This window comes from Geotrypetes seraphini, chromosome 1 (genome assembly GCF_902459505.1).
Source record: "Geotrypetes seraphini chromosome 1, aGeoSer1.1, whole genome shotgun sequence".
Classification (NCBI taxonomy): Eukaryota; Metazoa; Chordata; class Amphibia; order Gymnophiona; family Dermophiidae; genus Geotrypetes; species Geotrypetes seraphini.
Window position 1 is genome coordinate 299,081,126 of NC_047084.1, and position 22,697 is coordinate 299,103,822.

General features: G+C 45.8%; 1 protein-coding gene across 2 annotated transcripts in view; it reads right to left on the bottom strand.

The window, feature by feature from the left end:
- The window catches only part of LOC117364784 (retinol dehydrogenase 11-like), a 90,035-nt gene that overhangs the window by 6,253 nt on the left and 61,085 nt on the right, over nt 1-22,697 (bottom strand). For both annotated transcript variants that reach the window (XM_033954412.1, XM_033954403.1), the window contains one exon: nt 4,680-4,789. In XM_033954412.1, coding sequence (XP_033810303.1) covers nt 4,680-4,789 — 110 coding nt within the window. The remainder of the gene's footprint in view (nt 1-4,679; nt 4,790-22,697) is intronic.

The window sequence follows — 22,697 nt, forward strand, 5'->3', positions numbered from 1 at the left end:
TTGGACATTTTGTTTTTTTGAAAATAGTCAAACAAGATAGATGCACTAAGGGCACACACATCTAGAAATGGTAATTTTTGAAAAAACAAGATAGATGCTTTGCGGTTTTGAAAATGGTCATTTTCTCTATCTGATTTTTGGACACACATCCCAAAATGTCTAAACTCAAACTTAGATGTCATATCGAAAATTACCCTCCACCATCACACACCACAGACAAAATCAAATGATATGAAAACATTCTTTGCCAAAAAGATTAGGGTCAATATTCAAAATATGAAGAGAGGCTAAAGCGGTTAGGGCTCTTCAGCTTGGAAAAGAGGCAGCTGAGGGGGGAATTTGATTGAGGTCTTCAAAATCCTGAGTGGTCTAGAACAGGTAAAAGTGAATTGATTTTTCACTTTCTCAAAAAGTACAAAGACCAGGGGATACTCAATGAAATTACATGGAAATACTTTTAAACAAAATAGGAAGAACTATTTTTTCACTGAAAGGATAGCTAAGTTCTGGAACTCATTGCCAGAGAATATGGTAACAGCAGCTAGCTTAGCTGGGTTTAAAAAAGTTTGGACAAATTCCTGGAGGAAAAGTCCATATTCTGCTTGCTCTAGGATCGGTAGCATGGAATGTTGCTACTATTTGGGTTTCTGCTAGGCACTTGTGACCTGGATTGGCCACTGCTGGAAACAGGATACTGGGCTAGATAGACCATTGGTCTGACCCATTATAGCTATTCTTATGTACCATCTGGTCCATATGATTTGATAAGCTTTAGTTTCAAAAATTTCCCCATTACATTTTCATGGTTTATAGAGATTTGTTCGAGTTCCTCTGACTTATCACCATTAAACACCATTTCTGGCAAGGGTATCTTTCCCACCTCTTCCTTAGTGAAGACTGAAACAAAAAATTTGATGCCCCTTTCACCCTTTGATCATCTAGCAATTCAGCTTTTTGTAAGTGTGTGTGTGTGTATATATATATATATATATATATATATATATATATATATATATATATATATATGCTATCCTCTTCTGTATGCTGTCTTTAAAAATCCTGTCAACTGTGAGAAATAGAAAATAATGTCTCAGGACTTAGAAATAGAAAAAGATTGCTCTAAAGTTGTGAACCTGGCTCATACTTTCCAATAATAAAACTGCTTTGATTTAGCAATATTTGAATGCAAATAATCTGCAAAATACATTGAAGAGGCTGACATTGGGGGAAGAAGAAATAGTTGGTGGTAGCACTCCTACCTGAGAGTGGGAGGAAGCCGATAAGAGAGATCCAAGGTTCCAGTGCCTAATTCCAGCAAGCATTGGGTTGGACAGCCCTTATTTTACATTGGGGCCTTTCCTCAGGGCTATTTTGCTAGTGTGCTCCTGTGAGCAGACTGGGGAAGAAGTTAGCGCTCCTACCTGAAAGCGAGAAGTCAATAAGAGAGACCTGAAGTTCTGGTACCTAATTCCAGTATGCGCCGGGTTGGACAGCCCTTATTTTACATTGGGGCCTTTCCTCAGGGCAAGCCTCTGCGGGCAGACTGGGAAAGAAGAAATCATTGGATTTAGTGCTCCTATCTGAGAGCAGGAAGCCCGATAAGAGAGACCTGAGGTTCTGGTGCCTAATTCCAGCAGGCACGGGGTTGTATAGCCCTTATTCTTCATTGGGGCCTTTCCTCAGGGCTATTTTAGTGGCGAGTCCCTATTAGTGCTCATACCTAAAAGTGGGAGGAAGCCGATAAAGAGAGACCCAAGGTTCTGGTGCCTAATTCCAGCAGGCACCAGGTTGGATAGCCCTTATTCTACATTGGGGCCTTTCCTCGGGGCTATTTTGGTGGCGTGTCCCTGGCATGGCTGCAGGGCATAGTCAAAGGGAACATGCTTTAAGGGGCACACCCTGCCCTTTGGGAGCCCCTTGGAGCTCCATGAAGCTTGGAGCCCATGGTGATCCTTTTTGGAGGGTCTTATTTTTTTTTTTTCTGTGGATATGGGGAAACGTAAAGGAGTGGTGAAGCCAAAAGTTTCAACTCCGGTCCTCTGGATATGATTCTTGCAACTTCAATATCTGTAAAAGGAACAACAACTGGACTCCAGGGACTGTCTTCCTTTGAAGCTTCTCTTAGTTCACCAGATAAAACTCTACCTCTTCCACCTCATTTTCTTATTGCAGGGGTTTCCCATGAGGTTTCCCTTACTCTTCAGCATTCTTAAGTTTATTCTGCTACTTCAGTTTCATTGACAAAGATTCCTGTGTCTATTCAATTATCTAAACTTTCTGAAAAGACTGCTAAAGAAGAGGATCCAAAAGAAATAACTTTGAAAGCTATTTGGAGACAAAATAATTGTTTGGAAGGGTTGTTAAATCTGCCATTTCTCAGACAGTATCTTTTTCTGAAGAAGTTGTAGACAAATTAATAAATGTAGACTCATATAAAATTAATGGATAAATGTTTTCAGAAGTGCAAACATACCCCCATTTTTATCAAGCTGCGTTGCTATGCAGCACGAGAATAGAATGGGTTGCTCGGCATTTAGCTTGCTCTGCTCAACAGCACAGCTTGGTAAAAGGGGGGATAGGTAGATACCCTGCAGGCTACCTACATGTCAGCTATTAATGACTCATCTGTTATTCATTCTAGGTTAGAGATGTTGGAGAATGCACGCAGGATGTGTAACCTCCATTTCTTGAATTTTCCATCAATTTATTTGTTTTCTTCTGAGATGTTACTAAAGAAATGTCTCGGAGAGGTTTTAAAATTGACAAATTCTGAAACTATGATGTTTAACTCATTATTTGCCTTCTAAAAAGAAACTCCAAGATGATCAGATAGGGGTAGATAAATTGGTGACCTCATGAAGTTGATTTGACAGCATTCTTTTAAGACTCACAGGATGCAATTAACTCTAAGTCTACTCTTTTAGTTATTTTTACTAATGAGAGTGATAAATCATTTGTTATAAAGAATTTATTTAAAAAGAAAGATGAGAATTTTTGTGGCGCTACAATAAATGTTTTCCTGCTCTTTCCAGGACTTCTCAGCTCAGACAAAATGCTATTTTGGCTTTGAAGTCACGAGTGATAGCCCTGGGAGATACTTTCTTCTTAAAATATCCCTGCAGTGTCTTGTAACTTTTCAAGGAAAGGACTATGGTTTTTGGGAAGCATTACAATTGGAAAATTTTCTTAAAAATAATGAGAAATGAAGTGAAAGTAACTATTAATGGATGTAAATCCTTAGATTACCTTTTTGTTTTCTTTAATTCCCCCCCGCCCTTTTTAATAAGCTGCAGCAGAGGTTTCTACTAGAGAATGACATGGTGACAAAATTCATCACCGTTCCCTTCCCCGCGGATAGCCGCGGGAAATAATCCCATGTCATTTTCTAGTGTCTATTCCAACCTTAGTCCTTCTACACCAGCATTCTTCAAAGCAAAGCTTGTGGGTCAGTGGTTGTGGCCATTCATACTCTGATTCTTCCCTCTCTCCTTAAAGAATGACATAATAGTTTCCCGCGGTTATCCGCGGGGACGGTGATGAATTTTGTCACCGTGTCATTCTCTAGTTTCTACCATAGCCCAGAGTACTAAACGCTCCAACGCTGCTCTGATGCTAACAGAATTCCTATGAGAGTCCGAGCAGAGTTAGAGCATTTAGTACCCCAGGCTGCAGTAGAAACCTCTACTGTAGCTCAGTGGCATACTATAGGGGTAGGGGGTCCACCCCAGGTGCAGACCATAACAGGATGCTCCCAGGGTCAGGAACTTCCCCTTCTGGCAGCCTCAACCTTTACATCTCGCTACTCTGCTCTTATCGGACCTTCCTTTCTGCCGGGTCCTGCCTTCGCGGAAGCAGGCAGGACCCAGTAGAGAGGAAGACCTGATGCTGGAAGAATGAGTTATGAAGACTGCTGAGAAAGAGAGATACCAATGGGGGGGGTAGAGAAATGCTGCACATGTACCCGATTAGAGGGAGGGAGGGGTAAGGAAGAAAGACATTCAATTGGGGGGAAGGGAGAAGGAATGGGAAGGGAGAAGAGAGAGTGATGCCAGATCATGGGGAAGGAAGGGAGGGAAAGGAAAGAGAGGAAATTCCATAGTATGGCGTTCTTATGTATGCAAATCTATCTCATGCATATTCTTAGGAAATATTTTATTCATTTAAAACAGTTATAACCGCAATACAAACACAATTAAAACAAAACTTAACATGTCACACTAACATACAGCATACTACTTACAAACTGAAACCTGTACCTTAAACATGAGGCCAAATAACTGCCAAATTACACACTGTTCAGTTTTGAAAAGAAAAGCTTTCAAACTTTTCCAGAATGCGAAAAAAATCTGAAATTAAATGAATGGAATCTGGAATTGACTTCCATAATTAAGGTCCAGCCACCTGAAACATTCAGGATCGATTTACAGCTTTAGTGACTGAACAAAGAGGGGGAACAACCAAGAGGTTGTGATCTCTAGCTTGTGATCTCAAAAGATGACCAGGTACATATCCTTAAACCCTAACCTGTTAATGGCCCTTAAGGACTGAATGTGTGCACTCAACCTAGAATGAGATCCTGACTTCCTTCTCAGATTACTGTGACTAGCCAAGATTCACCCCAAAGACAGGTCCTGCAGCTGATCACATGTACACCTTAGCCACCCCCAATTACTAATCACCTTGAAGAACAAGAAACAAATGATGACATAGAGGATGCGCATATTCCATCTGAAATGGCGCATTATGTTTGTCTTCACAATCCCAGGATTCACAGAATTTGCAGTTATACCTGCAAGACATAAACACAAAGGAGATAAAGAAGTGGGGACAAAGCCAGAACAAATTCAGGGGCCCATTTACTAAACTTTAGTACACTTGTTAAATTCTTTTTTGTTTGGAGGAGGGGGAAGCTCCACCCTAGACCCCGACCTAAGCTCTGCCCCTGCCCCCATAATAATAGTACAATTGTAATGCCATTTTTTCCATTCATTTTCATATATACACACAATAGAATCTTAGTAACAATACATAATGGTTAACCAAAAAAATTAAACTACACAAAGCACACTGTATGCTTCTCAACATCAATTCCTACCAGAACATCTGGCCTTGGTCACACATGCAGGACACAGATAATCCCTATGCATATATAGGACCATAAACTAAGGGCTCCTTTTACGAAGCGGCTTTATCGCACACACCTTTTTGGCTCGCGCTAACCCCCGCACTAGAGATGGGAATAACTAGTGGGATAATTATCTCTTCCCCCCCCTTTCATCAAGCTGTGCTGCCAAGTAGCTTGAGCTAAATGCCGAGCCGCCCAGAAGGAATAGAATGTGAGGCTCAGCATTTAGCTTGCGCTGCTCAGAAGCAGAGCTCAATAAAGGAGGGGAGGGGGGGTTAAATGTGCTGATTTCACAAAGTTGTTAAAATACAAAAGGATTGTGAAAAATTGCAAGAAGACCTTATTGTTTATTTAAAGCTTTTATACTGTTAACTAATAGAGAATGACACGGTGACAAAATTCATCACCGTTCCCGTCCCCGCGGATAACCGTGGGAAACCATCTTCATGTCATTCTTTAAGAAGAGAGGGAAGAATCTGAGTATGAATGGCCACAACCACTGACCCGCAAGCTTTGCTTTGAAGAATGCTGGTGTAGAAGGACTGAGGTTGAAATAGACACTAGAAAATGACATGGGATTATTTCCCATGGTTATCCGCGGGGACGGGAACGGTGATGAATTTTGTCACCGTGTCATTCTCTATTAACTAATGACTATGAAGTCAATTCAGAGCAACTTTGATGGACATATGAACATAAACTTCAGTAATGACGGTACAGTACATGAATTACAAATCTGTCAAATAGAGCAGTTTTTATGTCTTTTCGAAAAGGGTCGTAGGTCAGTCTAGCTCCATTAATGTAGTTGTCTACGTCATCATTCCCTCACCAGAATGATTCCACTTCCAAAGCACATTCAACAATCCCTCCTGTGGTGGTTTCACTCCCATTCTTTGAAGGAGGGTTGTCCTTTCCAGCCTCTTCCTCCATCCATCACAATAACAACAGATGCTTCCATAGTGGGCTGGGGAGCGCATCTCGACCAGTGGTGCACTCGAGGGCACTGGTCAGCAAGCAAACAAAAGCTACATATCAACCACTTGGAACTCCAGGCAGTATACTATGCTCTTCGGGCCTTCCATCACTGGCTACCCAACAAACAAGTTCTGATTCAAACGGACAATCAAGTCACGATCTTCTATGTGAACAAGCAGGGAGGTTCAGGATCTCTCCCTCTCTGCAGAAAAGCTTTGCGTCTATGGACTTATGCTCTCACTATAGGGGTCCATCTGCAAGCGGTCTACATTCCAGGAGAACACAACATCTTTGCAGATATCTCAGCAGGAAGCTCGACCCACACGAGTTGACCCTCGACCCTGCCATTCTACATCAGATATTCCTTCTAAGGGGCACTCCAACAGTAGATCTCTTTGCTTCACAAGACAATGCCATATGCAAAGCCTTTTGCTCTCTACGCCCAACTTTTCGTGCAATAGCAAGGGATGCTTTCGCCATTCATTTGGGCAACAACCTTCTCTATGTTTTTCCTTCGTTTCCTCTAATATCCAAGGTGCTTCAGAGAGTCGCTATAGACAGGGCTCACATTATTTTCATTGCACCTCATTGGCCCTTTTCCATCTGGTCTCAAGATCATCATCACAATCCTCTCAGCTGTGCAATGGAACACATTTTGTCGTATCTCCTGCATTTGTCGGACTCTGGTCTTAAATCTAACTCAGTTCGATATTATTTGGCAGCGATCACAGCTTTTCAAATTCCTGTGGATGGTAAACCTCTCTAACATCATCATCCCCTCATCTCCAAATTTCTCCGAGGTTTTCACAATTTCAAACCTCTCATCCGAAATCCACTTCCAGTGTGGGACCTGAATTTGGTGTTGGAAGTCTTAATGCACGACCCATTTGAACCTCTGGGATCTGCTTCCCTTTCTTTTCTTACTTGAAAAACAATTTTTCTCACAGCTCTAACTTCCACCAGAAGAGTCATTAGTTATATATTATCCTTAGCTTCAAGTTTTCCCTACTAAAGTATAGCTCAGAACTCATCCAAAATTTCTTCCCAAGGTTGCAACAGATTTTCATCTCAACCAAACTATTACCTTACCAATGTTTTTCCCTCCTCCGCATTCTTCTTCAGCAGAGCAACATCTCCATACATTAGACTGCAGACGAGCATTGCTTTTTTACATCAGAGCAAAGGCTTCCTTACGACAGGCTTTTTGTTTCCTGTAATCCAGCTACCCAAGGGAAACCAGTATCAAAAAGAACTCTCTCTTCTTGGAGCTCATAAATTTAGGGCTACAGCTACTTTCATAGCCAGCTTACGATCTATTGCTATTCAAGACATTTGCAAAGCAGCAACGTGGTCCTCTGTACATACTTTTAGCAAGTACAGTGGAACCTTGATTTACGAGCATAGTTCGTTCCAGAAGTATGCTCGTAAACCAAATTGTTTGTATATCAAAGCGAGTTTCCCCATAGAAAGTAAGGCAAACTCGCTTTGATCCATTCCACCTCCTCCCCCCCCCCCCCCCCGAGGCTACCGGTGCTGCTCCATTCCCCCCTCCCACGATCCGGCATCCCCCTCTGTGAACCGGCACCGAAATGAAATCCCTTACCCTGATTGGGCACCAGCACCAACGCATAGGACGTGACGGTGCCCAAGATCCTCCCTCTTCTGGGCTGGGCGGTGCGTCGGAGATCCTCGCTCTTGCCTGTGCTGGGCTGGACTGGGCTTTCAGCATTTGCATATGCTCAAAGCCTTCTGGTCTCGCTCTCTCTGAGATTCTGAATCCCTGGAGAAGAGGAGACTTAGAGGGGATATGATAGAGACTTATAAGATCATGAAGGGCATAGAGAGAGTAGAGAGGGACAGATTCTTCAAACTTTCGAATAATAAAAGAACAAGAGGGCATTCAGAAAAGTTGAAAGGGGACAGATTCAAAACGAATGCTAGGAAGTTCTTCTTTACCCAATGTGTGGTGGACACCTGGAATGCGCTTCCAGAGAGAGTAATAGGGCAGAGTAAGATACTGGGGTTCAAGAAAGGATTGGACAATTTCCTGCTGGAAAAGGGGATAGAGGGGTATAGATAGAGGATTACTGCACAGGTCCTGGACCTGTTGGGCCACTGCGTGAGCGGACTGCTGGACACGATGGACCTCAGGTCTGACCCAGCAGAGGCATTGCTTATGTTCTTATGGCTCTGAAGCTTTATCTTAAGGTAACTCACTTCCCTGTCTCTACTTGCTCGTTTACCCAGGCAATGCTTTTTTTGCGAGTTAAAGTTTGCTGGAGTGTTTTGCTCATCTTGCAAAACACTTGCAAACCACGTTACTCGCAAACTGAGGTATTGGATTTTGGATATGGATTTAGATCATATCTTTTCTCAGTAATGGCTCAAGGCAAGTTATACTCAAGTACAGTAGAAATTTTTCTTCTCCCTGGAGGGCTTATAATTTTTAAATTTTGTATCCGAGGCAATGGAGGGTTAAGTGACTTGTCCAAGATCTCAAGTAACATCAGTGAGATTTGAGCCCTGACTTCCCTAGTTTTCATCTGGCTGCTCTAACCATGTTTGATAATCAGCAAACTAAAGGCTAGTGGAGCTGAAGCTTGTTGATCCTTTGGCAACCTACCAAAAACATTGCTAGGTAAATTATTTTATCCCAGGACAAGCAGGCAGGTATTCTCACTAGTGGGTGATGTCATCAGACAGAGCCCCAGTACGGACGTCTCACAAGCACGTGTTGCTTGTAGAAACTTAAAAGTTTCTAGATGCCCGCACCGCGCATGCGCCGGTGCCTTCCCGCCCGGAGGTCCGGGCGTGTCTCCTCAGTTCTTTTCTTTCCGCGGAGCTGAGAAGTTCAACTTCATCATGCGCTAGCTGAATTCAGTTAAATTTGCCTTCTTTGTCCGCGTTTTCGCTTTCTTTTAATTACAGTTAACAGTACTTTTCTTTTTCAGTAAAAAAAAAAAAAAAAGAAGAAGATTATTTCCTCCGGCGGGTCGAACGGGCCGGCCACGTGGCTCAGGCCCACTGGCTTCGACCTCGCGGCGGAGATTTTCCGGCCTATGTCCCGGCCAATCACCGGGTTTAAAAAGTGCAGCAAGTGCCAACGCGCGATTTCACTCACGGACCCTCACCGGCGCTGTTTGCAGTGTTTGGGCCCTGACCACATTCCGAAATCGTGCAGGCCTTGCTCTACCCTTACGGCACGCTCATTCAAACGGCGTTGCCTATTGTGGGAATCGATGTTCAAGATGGACGCAGCTAAGGATCCCTCAGCCTCCACTTCATCTGATACCTCCCCGGTTCGGGCGAAACCGGTATCGACCCCGCCTGCATCGAGTGTGGTGAAACCGGCATCGTTCATCCCAACACCATCCACGAGCACGACGTCGGTGCCTGCCCCGGTCTCCTCGGTTCAGGTACCTCTTCCTTCCACAGTGCCACCAGTGGTCATCAAAGTGCCGAAAGCTACTAAGCAGAAGCACTCGACCTCGAAGGAGCGCGATGACCGTGCAGGAGGACCCCCTTTCGGTGCGGATCCCTCCTTATCGGCTTCGCTACGGTCCGTGCTGGAAGCTCAATTCGTTGAGCTCATGCAGACCATCGGACCCGGGCTCATCGCTGCCATACAGGATGACCTCCCGGTACCGGTCCAAAGGGGCGGTCCGCCCCCTCCCCCTCCTCCACGCCGTTCGACCTCGAAAACCGACGAGAACGAACGGGGGAGGGCGGCGATGCCCATGCGGCAAGCCTCGCTTACCGATATGCCGCCATTAGAGCCCATTACGCCTCCGCGCCAACATGGGACCAGACCTCCTATCGATACTCAAAGCCCTGGGCATAGTCAGGAAGAGTTCTTCCGTACTCCTTACCAGACTTGGGTAGCATCGCAAGAATCCGCATCGCAACCCCAGTTGCGATCCACCGCTTCCAGCCCTATCCACCACTTGGGGGCCTCGGGAGACCATGCGATGCACAGACGATCCCGATCCCCGTCCCGCCACCGAGACGGGCACCGATCAAGACACTCATCCTGGCACTCTCCACGCCATTCGGAGGTGTCACCGCAGAAAAAACTGCAACGTATGGGATACTCCTCATCAGAGGTGTCCCCTCCGGAGGGACCGGAGTACGAGGAAACATCCGTACCCGATTCTCCTTGCCACTCCCCAATGTCCATGGACCCGGAGGCCTCTTCCTCCTCCAGCCCGTCCCACAGACCGACGCTGGCGGATCAATTGTCCTTCTCATCATTCCTCCGACAAATGGCGGATGATCTGGATGTGACCCTTGACACGGGCTCCCGATACTCCAAAGAGTATCTGGACACCATGCATTTACCTAACCCTCCAACGGAGTCGCTTCGGCTCCCCCTGCATAAATTGCTGGATCAGACCTTCATGCAGTGTTTCGAAACACCGTACTCCATACCGGCGATTCCCAGCAAACTCGATGCTCGATACCGCATCGTGCACCATAAAGGGTTTGAGGGCCCTCAACTCTCCCACCAATCCCTACTGGTCGAGTCCTCTCTTAAACGCTCTCATCCCTCTCAGGTCTACGCCTCTGTACCGCCGGGCCGAGAGGGGAGAACGATGGACAAATTTGGTAGAAAATTCTATCAAAACTCCATGATGGCGTCACGGGTGCTGAACTACAATTTCTTTTTCTCTTCCTATCTGGAGTTCTTCTTGCCGGTGCTCCACAAGTTCACTCCATTCATAGACACCCAAGCTCGATTCGAGTTCGAGGAAGTGGTAGCCTCCCTCTCCCAATTACGCCTCCAGCTGATGCAATCCTCCTTCGATGCATTCGAACTCTCGGCACGTGCTGCCGCAAGCGCGGTAGCCATGCGTCGCCTGGCATGGCTCCGTACAATCGATATGGATCCCAACCTCCAGGACAGACTCGCCAACGTACCATGTGCGGGAGCTGACCTGTTCGATGAGTCTATCGAAACTGTTACCAAGAAGCTGTCGGATCACGAAAAATCTTTTCAATCCATCCTGCGGCCCAAACCCAAACCTCAACAGTCTCAACCTTCCAGGCCACCCCTGATTTACCAGCGGCATTACATGCCCAGACAAACGCCTGCTGCGAGACAACCTGCGAAGAGACAACCTCCCCAGAAGTCTCAGCAAAAACCTCAGCCACCGGCTGCACCTAAGGCTCCCCAGCCCTTTTGACTCCCCTCCTGGGAGCATAACCGACACCGTTCTGCACTCAGCCTCTCCCATAGGGGGCCGCCTCCATCTTTTTTACCATCGATGGGAGGCCATAACCACGGACCTATGGGTCCTTACCATCATAAGAGAAGGATACTCTCTTCAATTCCATCGGGTTCCCCCGGACCATCCTCCAAGAGAGTATCCTTCAAGCTCGACACAGACCGCCCTTCTTCTTCAGGAAGTCCAAACCTTACTTCAGCTTCGGGCTGTCGAGCCGGTCCCGTCAGACCAATTGAACCGAGGGTTTTACTCCCGGTACTTCCTCGTCCCGAAGAAAACGGGCGACCTGCGACCCATTTTAGACCTTCGGGCCCTCAACAAGTTTCTGGTCAAAGAGAAGTTTCGCATGTTGACTTTGGCTTCTCTATACCCCCTCCTCGAGCAGAACGACTGGTTATGCTCCCTGGATCTCAAGGAGGCCTACACTCACATCCCCATTCACCCGGCCTCCCGAAAGTTCCTCAGATTTCGGGTGGGAAATCTGCACCTACAGTATCGAGTGCTACCATTCGGCCTCTCTTCGTCCCCCAGAGTCTTCACAAAGTGCCTGGTGGTAGTGGCCGCGGCACTCCGAGACAGGGGTCTACAGGTGTTCCCATACCTCGACGACTGGCTCATCAAGGCCCCGTCAGCCCCAGAGGTCACTTCGGCGGTCTTGGCTACAACCTACTTCCTCCAGAATTTGGGCTTCGAGATCAACTTTTCCAAGTCTCATCTACAACCCACCCAGTCCCTCCCCTTCATCGGAGCGGTCCTGGACACCACTCGACTCCGAGCATTCCTGCCTCTGCAACGCATGGAGTCTCTCCTTCATCTCTGCCAGTCGGTGTCTACTCGCCAAACCCTACCGGCGAGACAACTGATGGTGCTCCTGGGCCATATGGCCTCCACAGTACATGTGACACCCTTTGCCAGACTCCATCTCAGGATCCCCCAGTGGACCCTGGCATCACAGTGGAATCAGACGTCCGATCCACTGTCCAAACACATCTTAGTCACACCTGCTCTTCGGCAGTCTCTACTTTGGTGGATGACCTCTTCGAATCTATCCAGAGGTTTGCTGTTGCACTCTCCCCCCCCATCAGAAAGTTCTCACAACCGATTCGTCGAACTACGCATGGGGGGCCCACCTGGATGGTCTCCGCACCCAAGGATTCTGGACCAGTGCGAAAAGACTACACCAAATCAATCTACTGGAGCTCAGAGCCATCTTCAATGCGCTCCAAGCTTTCCAACACCTACTTCACGACATGGTGATCCTCATTCGCACAGACAATCAGGCCGCCATGTATTATATCAACAAGCAAGGAGGCACGGGCTCGGCCCTCCTTTGCCAGGAAGCTCTACGAGTCTGGGACTGGGCGGTGCGCCACAACGCCTTCCTCAGAGCTGTCTACATTCAGGGGGAGAACAACGTCTTAGCAGACAAACTAAGTCGTCTACTACAACCGCACGAATGGACTCTCCATTCCAGCCCCCTTCACCAAATCTTCACACAGTGGGGGACGCCTCAGATAGACCTCTTTGCGGCTCCCCACAACTCCAAACTGCCTCTGTTTTGCTCCAGGATCTACACTCCTCATCGCCTCGAGGCAGATGCTTTTCTACTGAACTGGGGGAAACGATTTCTATATGCGTTCCCACCATTCCCGCTGATCCAGAAGACTCTGGTCAAGCTGAAACTCGAACAGGCCACCATGATTCTAATAGCTCCTCGGTGGCCCAGACAACCTTGGTTCTCCCTCCTACTTCAACTCAGCAGCAGGGAACCAGTACCACTTCCAGTGTTTCCTTCACTACTTACTCAACATCAAGGATCACTGCTTCATCCCAACCTGCAGTCTCTCCACCTGACAGCTTGGTTCCTCTCAACGTAACCCCTCACCAGTTCTCACAAGAAGTGAGGGAGGTCTTGGAAGCTTCCAGGAAGCCCGCCACTCGACAATGCTACTCCCAGAAATGGACTAGATTCTCCTCATGGTGTGTTTCTAAATCAAAGGAACCTCAGCGAGCTTCCTTATCCTCCGTGCTGGACTATCTCCTACACCTATCTCAATCTGGGCTCAAGTCTACATCCATACGAGTCCACCTGAGCGCTATTGCGGCGTTCCACCAGCCCCTACAAGGGAAACCCCTCTCGGCCCATCCGGTGGTCGCCAGATTTATGAAAGGACTCTTCCATGTTAATCCTCCTCTCAAACCACCCCCAGTAGTTTGGGACCTCAATGTAGTCCTTTCCCGTCTCATGAAGCCCCCGTTTGAACCTCTCAACAGGGCCCCTCTTAAGTATCTCACCTGGAAAGTGCTTTTCCTTGTAGCCCTTACGTCCGCTCGCAGAGTCAGCGAACTCCAGGCATTGATGGCGGATCCACCATTCACAGTATTCCATCATGACAAGGTGGTCCTCCGCACTCACCCGAAATTCCTGCCTAAGGTGGTCTCCGAATTTCATCTCAACCAATCCATTGTACTTCCAGTATTCCTCCCTAAGCCCCATTCTCACCACGGAGAATCGGCCCTTCACACTCTAGACTGTAAACGTGCTTTGGCTTTCTACCTGGATCGCACCAAGCCACACAGAACCACTCCTCAACTTTTTGTCTCCTTCGACCCTAATAAGTTGGGAAGACCCGTATCAAAGCGCACCATCTCTAATTGGATGGCGGCTTGTATCTCTTTCTGCTATGCCCAGGCTGGATTATCACTTCCTTGTAAGGTCATCACAGCCCATAAGGTCAGAGCAATGGCAGCCTCAGTAGCATTCCTCAGATCAACACCAATCGAGGAAATTTGTAAGGCTGCCACCTGGTCCTCGGTTCACACATTCACCTCACATTATTGTCTGGATACTTTCTCCAGACGGGATGGACAGTTTGGCCAAACAGTATTGAAAAATTTATTCTCTTAAGTCGCCAACTCCCCCTCCATCCCACTGAGGTTAGCTTGGAGGTCACCCACTAGTGAGAATACCTGCCTGCTTGTCCTGGGATAAAGCAATGTTACTTACCGTAACAGTTGTTATCCAGGGACAGCAGGCAGCTATTCTCACGTCCCACCCACCTCCCCTGGGTTGGCTTCTCAGGCTAGCTACCTGAACTGAGGAGACACGCCCGGACCTCCGGGCAGGAAGGCACCGGCGCATGCGCGGTGCGGGCATCTAGAAACTTTTAAGTTTCTACAAGCAACACGTGCTTGTGAGACGTCCGTACCGGGGCTCTGTCTGATGACATCACCCACTAGTGAGAATAGCTGCCTGCTGTCCCTGGATAACAACTGTTACGGTAAGTAACATTGCTTTATGGTTGTAGTGCAGTGTGACATCTAATATAATAAAATGATAGGCCGCGCATGCGCACTAAAAAAACGTGTTCCCTGGTCCGTCGTGAAAACACGAGTGCGCATGCGCGGGTTTTACATCACCGAACTCTGTTCCTCCTCCACCATGCCACGCCAGCCATGTCCGCCGCTGGCCTCGAGCTCCTGTGGGCCGGCGGCACAAGCCGCCCGGCCGGTGCTGAGGCCCCGCCTTCCGCTTCCGCCCTACACAGCGACGCCAGACCCGGCCCTACAAAACGCTGAGGCCCGTCTTCCGCTTCCGACCTACACGGCGCCGCCAGACCCGGCACCACAAAACGGCCCTCACATCCGCGAACAGGGTTGCCATGGAAACAGAGGGGATCAGGAGCTAAACAGAGATTTAAAAAAACAAACAAACAACAGTGCACAAGGACAGAGACACACAGACACTCACAGAAGGACAGGGGCCTAAAGAGACAGATTGAAAAAATAACAAAACACTAAGGAGAAAGAGAGACACAGGTAAGGAGTGCTGCTGGGCAGGGGGAGCAGGGAAGAGGGTCAGGGGGAGAAAAGAAGGAGTGCTGCTGGACAGGCAGAGCAGGGAAGAGGAACAGGGGAGCAGGTAAGAAGTGCTGCTGGACAGGGGGAGCAGGGAAGAGGGACAGGGGGAGCAGGTAAGGAGTGCTGCTGGACAGGGGGAGGTAAAAGGAAGGGAGAAGGCCTACTGCTGGACAGGTGGAACAGGCAAGGGGTGATGGTTGACAGCCGAGGAAAGAGAGAGACAGAAAGCGGCCAAGAGGAGAGAGAGAAAAAGAAAGAAATAAAGACACACACATCTATTCTAGCACCCGTTAATGTAACGGGCTTAAAGACTAGTATTACAATAATAGGAGAAATTAGAATGAAGGGAGAGGGTTATAACATTTTCACATCACTATATTCCTATTCTTTTAATATGTATATGAGCATATATATATATATATATATAAAATACTGTACTGTACATAAAATACTGTGTATATATATATATATATATATATATATATATGCTCATATACATATTAAAAGAATAGGAATATAGTGATGTGAAAATGTTATAACCCTCTCCCTTCATTCTAATTTCTCCTATTATTGTAATACTAGTCTTTAAGCCCGTATTTTATATATATATATATTTTATATATATATATATATATATATATATATATATATATATATACATAGTATTTTATGTACAGCTTTTTATTTTTTTCCAGTTCAATAGAAATAATTTAGCTTTTTGATTTTTAAAAATATAATTTGACATAATTTTCAAAAATTACTTGTCTTTGCCCCCTCCCCATACACCAGCCCAGCCTAAACCAACTGCTGCTCATGACTTGCTCATCTGCTTCCCTGGCTTAGAGGGAACATTGCTTCCAGGCAAACAGATAGCAAGAAGAGAGCAACAGAGGAAAAGAACCTTTAAAGTTAGAGCAGTGGTGGAATGGAATAGAATGAAGGTAGAAGAGTGAGTGAGAAGGTAGAAATGTGAGTGAGAAGGTAGAAGCCTCATACAGCTTAAGAAGGCCTTAAGAAGCTTTCTGTTTCCCACATTCATGTTTTTTCTTTCCCTCCTGTTTTATGACTTCTTAGCTTGTCACCACTCCTTTGAAATTTTTAGTGTTGTGCAATGTTAGTAGTTTCATTTATTTATTAAAACTTTCTTGACTGATCCATTTTTGGACCAGGGAGAGGGTACATATCATTTTATTTATAACTAACTACATAAAAATGTATTCAGAACCTGACGTTAATACCTCTGAATGTGCCCTGCATATCTGACCCAGCATGGTCAGCAAGATCGATGATCCACAGAGCAATTTACAGATCTATGTAAATCTTTCTACATGTGTTTTATTCTACAAGGGCAGATCTTGACCTCCCTCTTGTTCAGCTGAAGTCTAGCTATTCAAATATATCTGAACTTTGCAAGCTTGGAGTTAATATTTAACTGGGGCAAGTCCAAAGCCCATATACACAACCTTGAAACAGAGATTAATGAGTCTTCCCATCTGACATTTTATAACATTTAAGGAGTGTGAGTACTTGGCATAATCAATGCTTGCCCTGTATCGGTAGCATGGAATATTGCTACACCTTGGGTTTTGGCCAGGTACTGGTGACCTGGATTGGCAACCGTGGGAACGGGCTACTGGGCTAGATTGGCCATTGGTCTGACCCAGTGAGGCTATTCTTGTGTTCTTAGTGTCACAATTAGGTTGCCACTCTGTCCCCACTGCTGGTTGCTCATAAATTCTATAAATATACATAACATAATTTTTAGTTTGTTTTCAGGTCATTTTCAAACATTTTGTGATGAATAAATATTATGATTAACATTGTGTTAATTTTTTTAAAGTATGCTATTAAGCTTTAATTTATATTAATTCATACACTAGGGGGCTCATAATTTAAAAAAAAAAAAAAAGTCTAAAAAGTGGCCTAAATGGGTACTTGGACGATCAAAAAGCCTCATCGTCCAAGTACCCATAATCAAAGCTGTTTTTAGACGTATCTAAAACCAGCTTAGACCTTTCCCCTGCCTCTAAACGCATAGAGTGAAAAGAGGCGTTTTTAGAGGAGGGGAAAGGGCGGGAGGTGGGCCGACCTACACCTAGGTGTACAGCATGTAGAACCAAAAGTTTAGGCAGGTTGTCTTGTCGGCACTTATACATTTTGACTTAGACCAAGTCAAAACAGGTATAAGTGCCAAAAAAGAGGCCGCTGAGCTAATCGCTGCAGCTCAGCGGCCCCAGATACCTGCCTACCGCCTACTGACACTATCGCTGCAGGAGAGATGGCTCATCTCTCCTGCCACGATGGTGATCGCCCACTCCCCCTTCAAACCGTGGCACTTCAGGGTGAGCATCGCGGAAGGGCATCTCCCCTGCCAGCAATCCTCACCCCGAAGTGCCACGGTTCGGAGGGGGGTGGGCGATCACCATCGCAGCAGGAGAAATGAGCCATCTCTCCTGCAGCGATCAGCCCTCCCCCACGACTCGATCTGGGCAAGAGGGAGCCCAAGCCCTCTTGCCCGGCGGCGCCCCCCCCCCCACCGATTATGATTGGACAGGAGGGAGCCCAAGCCCTCCTGCCCAGGCGAACCCCCTACCCCCCACCCCCAATAAGATACAGGCAGGAGGTATCCCAGGCCCTTCTGCCCTAGATGCACCCCCCTCCATGAATGCCGCCCTGAACCCCCAATCTGCCCCCCGACCCCTCAATCCCTCTACCCCCAATCCCCCTCCCCATACCTTAGGAGGGGCCTAAGACTACTGGGCCGATTCCAGTTGGCCCAGGCGCCTCAGGCCCCACCTGTGGGCGGGGTTTGAGCTGCCTGGGCCAATCAGGCCCTAAGACCAGCCATTCCTGGGATGGCTGGCCTGCCGGTCGGCCAGGCTTGGCACCCGTCCGTCCGGCCAATGATTTTAAGATAAGGGGAGAGGGATTGAGGGTGGGGGGTGTCGAAGGGTCAGCTGGGGGGGGGAGGTCTCGCAGGTCGGCCAATCAGGGGTTCGGGGGCATTTGTGGGAGGGGGTGCATTGAGGGCAGGAGGACCTGGGATTCCTCCTGCCTGTATCTTAGTGGGGTGAGGGGTAGGGGGTTCGCCTGAGCAGGAAGGCTTGGACTCCCTCCTGCCCAATCGTAATCGGTTGAGGGGGGTGCCGCGGGGCAAGAGGGCTTGGGCTCCCTCTTTCCCCGATCGAGTCGGAAGTTTGGGGTGCCCCTGGGGCTAGAAGGCTTGGGCTCCCTCTTGCCCTGATCATAGTCGGGGGTTCGGGGTGCCACAGGGCAGGAGGGCTTGGTCTCTCTCCTGCCTGGATCATTGTAGCGGGGGGGGGGGTGGATTCTGTAACCGGTGTTGTTTTTGACAACACCGGTTACAGAATCCAGCTTTTAGGTGAAGGACTGGCTCCTCCTTCGCCTAAAAGCTCTTGTTTTGGGCGTTTGGGACTTAGGCTTTTTTTAGGTTGATTAGATGGTTATACGTAGTGGTGGTCTGGGCGTTTAAACAGCTGAACGTAGAGGCAGGCCATTATAAAAAAAAAAACCCTACTTTTGGACGTTTTTTTTTTTTTTTGATAATGGACATTTTCTCTGCTTCTACTTTCAACGTTTAAGGCCTTAGGCCAAAAGGGGACTTGGATGTTTTGGGTTTTTTTGATTATGCCCCTCCACGTTAATATGTTCAGCTGATTTAGTGAGAATTAATGGGTCAATAGCAACACATATCAAGGAAGGAATGGCTCTTATCTAAATAAATATCACTCATTGGGGCCAACCATGGATTTTCAGTAGCATTATCAATGTTGTTAAAAATAACCACCTGGCACTAAGTGGATAGTGCTCAGGTAGTCCAGAGGTGGAGCTAGGAATTACCCAGTTAACAGCAATATTCAGTTATTAACCAAGAACTAATCTCCTAATTTATTTATTTAATTAATTTTCTAGCCCATTGTCCCCAAAGAGCTCAGAACGGGTTACAGGTTTAACATACATCATTTCTGTACAAGTTTTTATCCTAACTTGATACATGCTAGGGGCTAATGATAATATACAGTTTACTGGTTACAATTTGCTATGGTTATCCTTACAATGCAAGATTTCCAGTACAAGTTATACCTAATTAGACACACAGAAAGTTACAGTGTCTAATACAAGTTATCCTTATGTGACACATACTGGTTCTGGTACCAATATACATCTCTTTGTAGTCTATCGGTCAAGGGGGTAGGGGTATAGGTGAAGAGGTATGTTTTTATTGATTTTCCAAAGCTGAGGAGTCCTTCAAGGGATCTGATTTGCAGGGGCAGTTGATTCCAGTGACTTGGTATGAAGTGTGAGTAGTACCATCACTTTGCGGTTTGCTGTTGAAGGGCACGACCAGGGGGCTTCTTGAGGCATATTTTGTCCTGTTGCACAAAACTGTGTGCTGGATGCGGTTGCATACATAGGCAGTTAACACATGTAACTGCTCTTAGGGGAGATGTGATCACATCTCACTAGTTTTACAAAAGCATCACTGGCTACTAGTACAATACAGGGCTAAATTTAAAACTCTATTACTGATTTTCAAGGCCCTCAAAGGAAATGGCCCAGAGTAGTTGAAGAACAGGATCTCATTCTACACACCTCCAAGGTCCTCCTAGAGATTATCCTTAACTACACCCTCTCCAAGGGATATCATATGATGTGATATCTGTAGCAAGCCTTCTCTGGAGTAGCCCCTACATTCTGGAATACACTTCCTGAAAGGCTTCACCTAACACAAGAATATCTTTACTTCAGGAAGCAGGTGAAAGCTTAGCTCTTCAGGTTGAGAAGGTGACAGTGAAAGCTAGGATGCATAGGGAGAGGTGTGGCCAGTAGGAAAAAGGAGGTATTGATGCCTTTGTATAAGACTCTGGTGAGACCTCATTTAGAATATTGTGTACAATTCTGGAGGCCGCACCTTCAAAAAGATATAAAAAGGATGGAGTCGGTCCAGAAGAAGGCTACTAAAATGGAGTGTGCTCTTCGTGATAAGGCGTAAGGGACAGACTTAAAGATCTCAATCTGCATACTTTGGAGGAAAGGCGGGAGAAGGGAGATATGATAGTCATTTAAATACCTACGTAATATAAATGTGCACGAGTCAAGTCTCTTTCATTTGAAAGGAAGCTCTGGAATGAGAGGGCATAGGATGAAGTTAAGAGGTGATAGGCTTCGGAGTAATCTAAGGAAATATGTTTTTACAGAAAGGGTGGTAGATGCGTGGAACAGTCTCCCGGAAGAGGTGGTGGAAACAGAAACTATCTGAATTAAAGAGGGCCTGGGATAGGCAAGTGGGATCTCTCAGAGAGAAAACGAGATAATGGTTACTGCAGATGGGCAGACTAGATGGGTCATTTGGCCTTTATCTGCCGTCATGTTTCTATGTTACCTGGGGCAATGGAGGATTAAGTGACTTGCCCAGGGTTAGAAAGAGCAACGCTGGGATTCAAAGCAACAACCTCACATACTATAACAGGACATGATTATCCATTCCTACCCTAGCTGAGATAATTTGCAAACACCGTTCTGACTTTTACAACTTTCTTTAAATTTGTCCTATGGTGTAAGCCAGTGTCTCTCAAATGTTTTTCTGCGACACACTAAAGGGAGCAAATGTTTTTTGCGGAACATTGTAATTGAAATTATAAAATTGCAAAACCAACAAAAAATTAAATGCGAGTTATTTACTTCAAGTTCTTTAATCTATGTATGGGTAATCGTAACAATGGTGAAACTAAAGCAGATAGAATAGAATTGCTAATCAATGCGATGAGTGTGCTTGTTTTAAACGCAGATCAATAGTTAACAAGCAAACACGCATTTCATCATCCACCATCTACAGACATTCTCTTTTTTAAAAATTTAATTTCTGTCAGAGCTGAAAATCCAATTTTGCAAAGATAAGAAGATCTAAACGGTAACAAAGCCATGATTGCTTTGTTGCTCAAATTAGGACAACTACTGCATAAAAAATAAAAATAAATATTAAGCTTCTGGAAGTCGATTTGGGTTACAATTAATAGGATATTGGGTACCTCCATGTCCATGTCTTATGATGTGGTTCTCTTTGGAACTATACTGCAACCCAAGTTCCTAATTTCTGCTGAGAATAAATTACTTCTTGTAATGACTGGGATTGCTATACAAATGATTACAAAAAACTGGAAGAATTATGATAAGACTGAATCACACCTTTTGGTGGGAATTCCTGTGTTTGTGTTAGCGATACAAATGTATGAATTCAGAAATAAAGGGTTATGGTAAAAATTTTAATAAGATTTGGGGCCCTTTAGCAGATTTTGTATCCACCAATCAATAGTCCATGCTTCCATTTTATTGAGTTTTACATACATTCGGATTGGGACGGAGGGATGGGGGGGAGAAAAGATGTTTATATTATTATTGTTAGTAATAAGTGCTGTTATTTGGTGCCAATTGTTGTATTTTTGTATGCACTTTGTTTGTTATTAAAATGAATAAAGAATAAAGAATAAAAATAAAATTACTTGCTGTTAGTTTTCAAGAACCAATCATGTCAAAGAATGATGCTTGTCTGGGCAGTTGTACCCTATGCACACAGACGCTCATAACATTGATAGACTTGTGTGTAAGCGACTTACATATCATCCATTCTAGTGTATACTTAAGAAGGGAATTTTTTAAAATAAAGTAAAAATTCTGGAATCTCTTCAGGCCACACCACTGTGCCGTGGCACACAGCTTGAGAGACACTGGTGTAAGCCATGCTGTGAGCCAAGATGGATCGCTACATGGATAAAGTTAGGCAGCCCTGAATACCCGGATAAGTGCTGGTGGACCTTTTGTACCTGGATATTCAGTGTCAGTATTTAGAAATGATCCACTGCTGAATATTCCAACAACAACCTTAGGACTACTAGTACTATTTATTTCTATAGCATTACCTCATGTACACAGCACTATATACACTATTGGGGAAATTCTATAATTGGTACCTAAAACTTAGGCACCAAGTAGTGCGTCTCTAAGCACGATTCAATAAAAGACACATTTTATTGAATTGCGCTTTATAGTGTCACCTGAAGTGGGGTTAGGTGTCGGTAAGTGTCCTAACCTTAGATGCACCTATATATTGTCAGAGTTTTCTTAGCCTAAATGAGTGTACCTAAGTCCAAAACAGGTGCCTACATGAAAAACACACCCATGTCCCACCCCTAACCACACCCACTTTCTGGTAGGCGCCTCGGACTAGGCGCTTACCTCAGAATGGTTGGTGCCTACCAAGTTAGGCTGGGTTTTAACAACAGTGTTTGATATTAGTCAATGAAATGTCTGAAGGTGGGCCGGTGGGAATAGATGTCATTGACACATGCTGGTCAACAGTGTCGCAGTCCTGCATGAGAAACCACAAACAAACCGCCTTCAAACAAAACTGCCTGCAAAAGTAGAGTTGATGAGCTGGATGCTTCCAGGTTTATTATACACGTGGAGGGGCATAATCGAAAGGAACGTCTAAG